Source organism: Octopus bimaculoides, chromosome 10, assembly GCF_001194135.2.
Source record: "Octopus bimaculoides isolate UCB-OBI-ISO-001 chromosome 10, ASM119413v2, whole genome shotgun sequence".
NCBI lineage: Eukaryota > Metazoa > Mollusca > Cephalopoda > Octopoda > Octopodidae > Octopus > Octopus bimaculoides.
Window position 1 is genome coordinate 54534079 of NC_068990.1, and position 3794 is coordinate 54537872.

Consider the following 3794-nt stretch of genomic DNA (forward strand, 5'->3'; position numbering starts at 1 on the left):
TGAATCATGTCATAACATTATCCAACTATAGTTATCATACTCGGTCATAATGTCTTACATTTAGGATGATCCCCATGCATTTCCCTGAGGAGAAGTTTACATTTTTAACATCGCCGATTCCTATGGATCGCATAAATTGTAATTCTTCGAAACATATGTCGGAATAAAGTATGCAGTTATAACATGCGTTTTCTCCATTCCTTAAATGTTTATATATACTCAAATACCCAAAATATCAAGGAGTTTCTGCCTCACCAACAGGAATTACACCACAGTTATTTTGTGATCTTTGCTACCTTGGTTTCTATTAACCCATTTATTCTATCAGAATTATTATTTATTAGGATAGAATAAATACATATAATTAAATAATATATATATATATATATATATGTGTGTGTGTGTGTGTGTGTTAAAGATGATTTTTCCTATTAAGAATGTTGTCAATAACATCCCAGATTTAACTTACCTTTGGCTGATCCTAGCACTACTTTTAGTTGTTCCTTTGGAGTCCTGGCTTCCAATGTCTGACCGTGTCAGCTGCAATATATATATATGCAAATTAATTTAAAACAAAAATAATGAATGTTTTTTTTTGTAATTGAGTGTTGGTTATGAGAGTGGTTGTTGTTGCTGTGGTGGTAGTGGTGGTGGTGATTGTGGGGATTTTCTTGAAGGTAATATGTGAAGTAGAGGTGCTTATTTAAGATTATAATGATATTTGATGGTGGTGATGGTAGGATGAATAGTGATTAATATTTAAATGTCTGTAGTGGAGGATGTTGTGATAGTGGTGGTTGTGATGATGGTAGTGGCAGATGTTATGATGGTGATGATTCTTGAAATGATAGTGATTTTTGTGATGAAGATGATTGTGGTAGTGGAGATGGTAGTGATAGTGGTTGTGGTTATGGTGGTAATAGTTGTGAGGGTAGTGGCGGTAGTAGTTGTTGCTATGATAGTGATTATTGTGATGGTAGTGTTTGTGGTGATGGAGATAGTTGTGGTAATGACAGTGGTTTTGTGATGGTAGTAGTTGTTGTGATAGTAGTCATTGTTGTTTTGGTGGTTGTGATGGTGTTGACTGTTGTTGTTGTACTGATGGTGGTAGTTTTCTTATGTTTAAATTTTTAAAAAATGGTAAAGTTTCTATTCAAAGGAAACCGTATGGCACAAATCAATCACTACAGGGTAATATACAGAGAAGACAGTGTTTCCTATCTTTGAACACCATTTTGTGTCTAAGAACCCAACATTTAACACTCAACAACTGATTCAACTTTACTCAAACTCCAGGACATAGTTCATTTTTATAAACATAAACAACATTCTGGAACTATTCATTATTATGTTGGCTGAAAGTGGTTGGCTCAGTTCCTGTGTAACAAAACAACATCATTATTATCATTGTTTAACATCTGTTTTCCATGCTGGTATGGATTTGACTGTTTCACAGGAGCTGGCCAGCTGGAGAATTGCCTGGGCTCCATTTGTCTGTTTTGGCATGGTTTCCCTTGATGCCCTTCCTAATGCCAACCACTTTACAGAGTGTGTTGGGTGCTCTTTACATAACTTCAGCATGGATGCTTTTTAATGTGGTGCCAGCATGAGTGCATTTTATGTAGTGCCAACTCAAGTGCTTTTCATGTGGTGCTGGCACAAGTGCTTTGCACATAGTGCCAGCATGAATGAATTTTATGTGGCACCAGTATGAGACTCGTTTAAATGGTTACCTTGTCTCTATTTGATTTTTGTTAAGCATTGTTTAATAATATATGCTTCTTTGCAATACATGAATAATTTTGATTGATTTAAGTGATTGTGCTCATTACATGAACTGTGCTTGGACTTCATTATGAAGGACTTTGTTATCAGATCAAAGCTATGGAAACTGGAGATATGTACATTTAAGCCTCAATAATCTAAACATTAATTATCTATATTTCAGATTACCCAAACAAGATTTCAAAGTTTGTGAATAATCTAATTCACCATAACCCAAACTCAAGAATAATACTGGTACTATCATTTCCTATTTTGTTTTCAATAATTAAAGTTAATTTGAATTACTGATGGACATGTAAAAATGTAGCATCAAAGAGGTATTACAGACACTATTGTAACAGTTGTGCCTTTTGTTTACAATTATCAAAAGTACCTTGTGTCTGTTAGTTTTCTTGGTCATCTTATTTGAGTTCAGCTGGTCACTTACAACAGTGTTAAAAAAGATATAAACATGCAAAGCAGTGACAATATACAAACTTAGGATTAATTCAAATATTTTGAGAGATATTTGAATTCATTACAGGTTTCTTACTGTAGTTAGTCATGAAGAAAAAAAAAATTCTCACTTAAGACAAAAAAAAAAAATGTCAGTTCACATCGTTCTCTATTGAAGTGATGGATGTGTTTTTATCATAGGTGAGAAATTTTTCCCTGCAACAACAGGAAGTGAAAAGCCTTTTCAGATTCAAATATTTTTCTAATATACTTGAACTGATCATAAAACATTGGAACCAGGTTAACTTGTTTTTGATAGCAGAGTACTTTATGGAATAGTGGATAGAGATAAAAAATATGTTTGAATTATTCTCTATCTTTTATCTTTTATCTTTTACTTGTTTCAGCCTTTAGACTGTGGCCATGCTGGTTCACTGCCTTGAAGAATTTTTACTCAAATGAATCAACCCCAGTACTTTTTTTTTTAAACCTGGTACTTATTCTATCAACATCTTTTGCTGATTGCTAAGTTACAGGGACATAAACACACTGATACCAATTATCAGGAGGTGGTGGGGGACAAACACAGACACAAAGACACACACCCATAGATATACATATATTATATGTCGGGCTTCTTTCAGTTTCTGTCTACCAAATTTACTCACAAGACTTTGGTTGGCCTAAGACTATAGGAGAAGACACTTGCCTAAGGTGTCACATAGTAGGACTGAACCCAGAACCATGTGGCTGGGAAGCAAACTTCTTACCACAGTCACATATGTGCCTACATAACTTGGGCATGCTGATTTCAGCCAATTTTAACAAATTGATTATTGGTATGTTAGTATACAAAAGCTTAATCAGTGCAGTAATTAAGTTCAATATGGCTTCTTTGTCTGTGTTCACACCAATTATCTGAAGAATTACTTATCCAAACAAAATACTTCTCTTTTGTTTTATCTAGATACTTAAAAAGATCTAAATGTATAGGATTTATAAGAGTCTTGACGTTCTGAAAAAGGTAAGTGTTGCTTATATTTTAAGACAAAAGATAGATGGAGTATTGTAGATATGAACTCTCAAACTTTTCCTAGTTTTTATTTTTCATAAAAATCCTGTAAAAATGGTTTAACTAATAAATAAATCAAAGTACACAATAGTATTTACCTTGCGAACTGTTGTATTCTTTATATAAGACATTTCTGAATCTGTGATGACATCATGATAGAGAACCACCAGAGGGTCATAGTGTAATATTTCTTGTTTGAAATTCAAATATGGTACAAGTCTCTCTTGGAATGAACAGACAACACTGTTGGAGATTTGTGGCTTTTTTCATTTTATTTGTAAAAAATGTTTAAAAAATAAAAACAAATATAAATAAGAAACAATATGTACCTGTATATATGTGAAGGTATGTATGCATTTTTGATGTACATGCATGATTGTGTGTGTGTATAAAAATATACATACATAAACATATATATGGTTGTATTTACATGCGACTACTAGGATGATTTTCATTACCCAATAATATATTTAAATGAATTCTAGTTTCTAACTTTTGAAGG

At 33.0% G+C, this 3794-nt stretch overlaps 1 protein-coding gene across 1 annotated transcript in view; it reads right to left on the reverse strand.

The window, feature by feature from the left end:
- The window catches only part of LOC106881235 (prolyl 4-hydroxylase subunit alpha-3), a 40152-nt gene extending 36624 nt beyond the window's left edge, over positions 1-3528 (reverse strand). Inside the window, exons 1-2 of the mRNA XM_052971004.1 lie at positions 3391-3528; positions 470-540 (exon numbers count right to left, since the gene is read on the reverse strand). Of these exons, the coding sequence (XP_052826964.1) occupies positions 470-540; positions 3391-3423 (104 nt within the window). The 5' untranslated portion in view covers positions 3424-3528. The remainder of the gene's footprint in view (positions 1-469; positions 541-3390) is intronic.
- Positions 3529-3794: the final 266 nt, after the last annotated feature.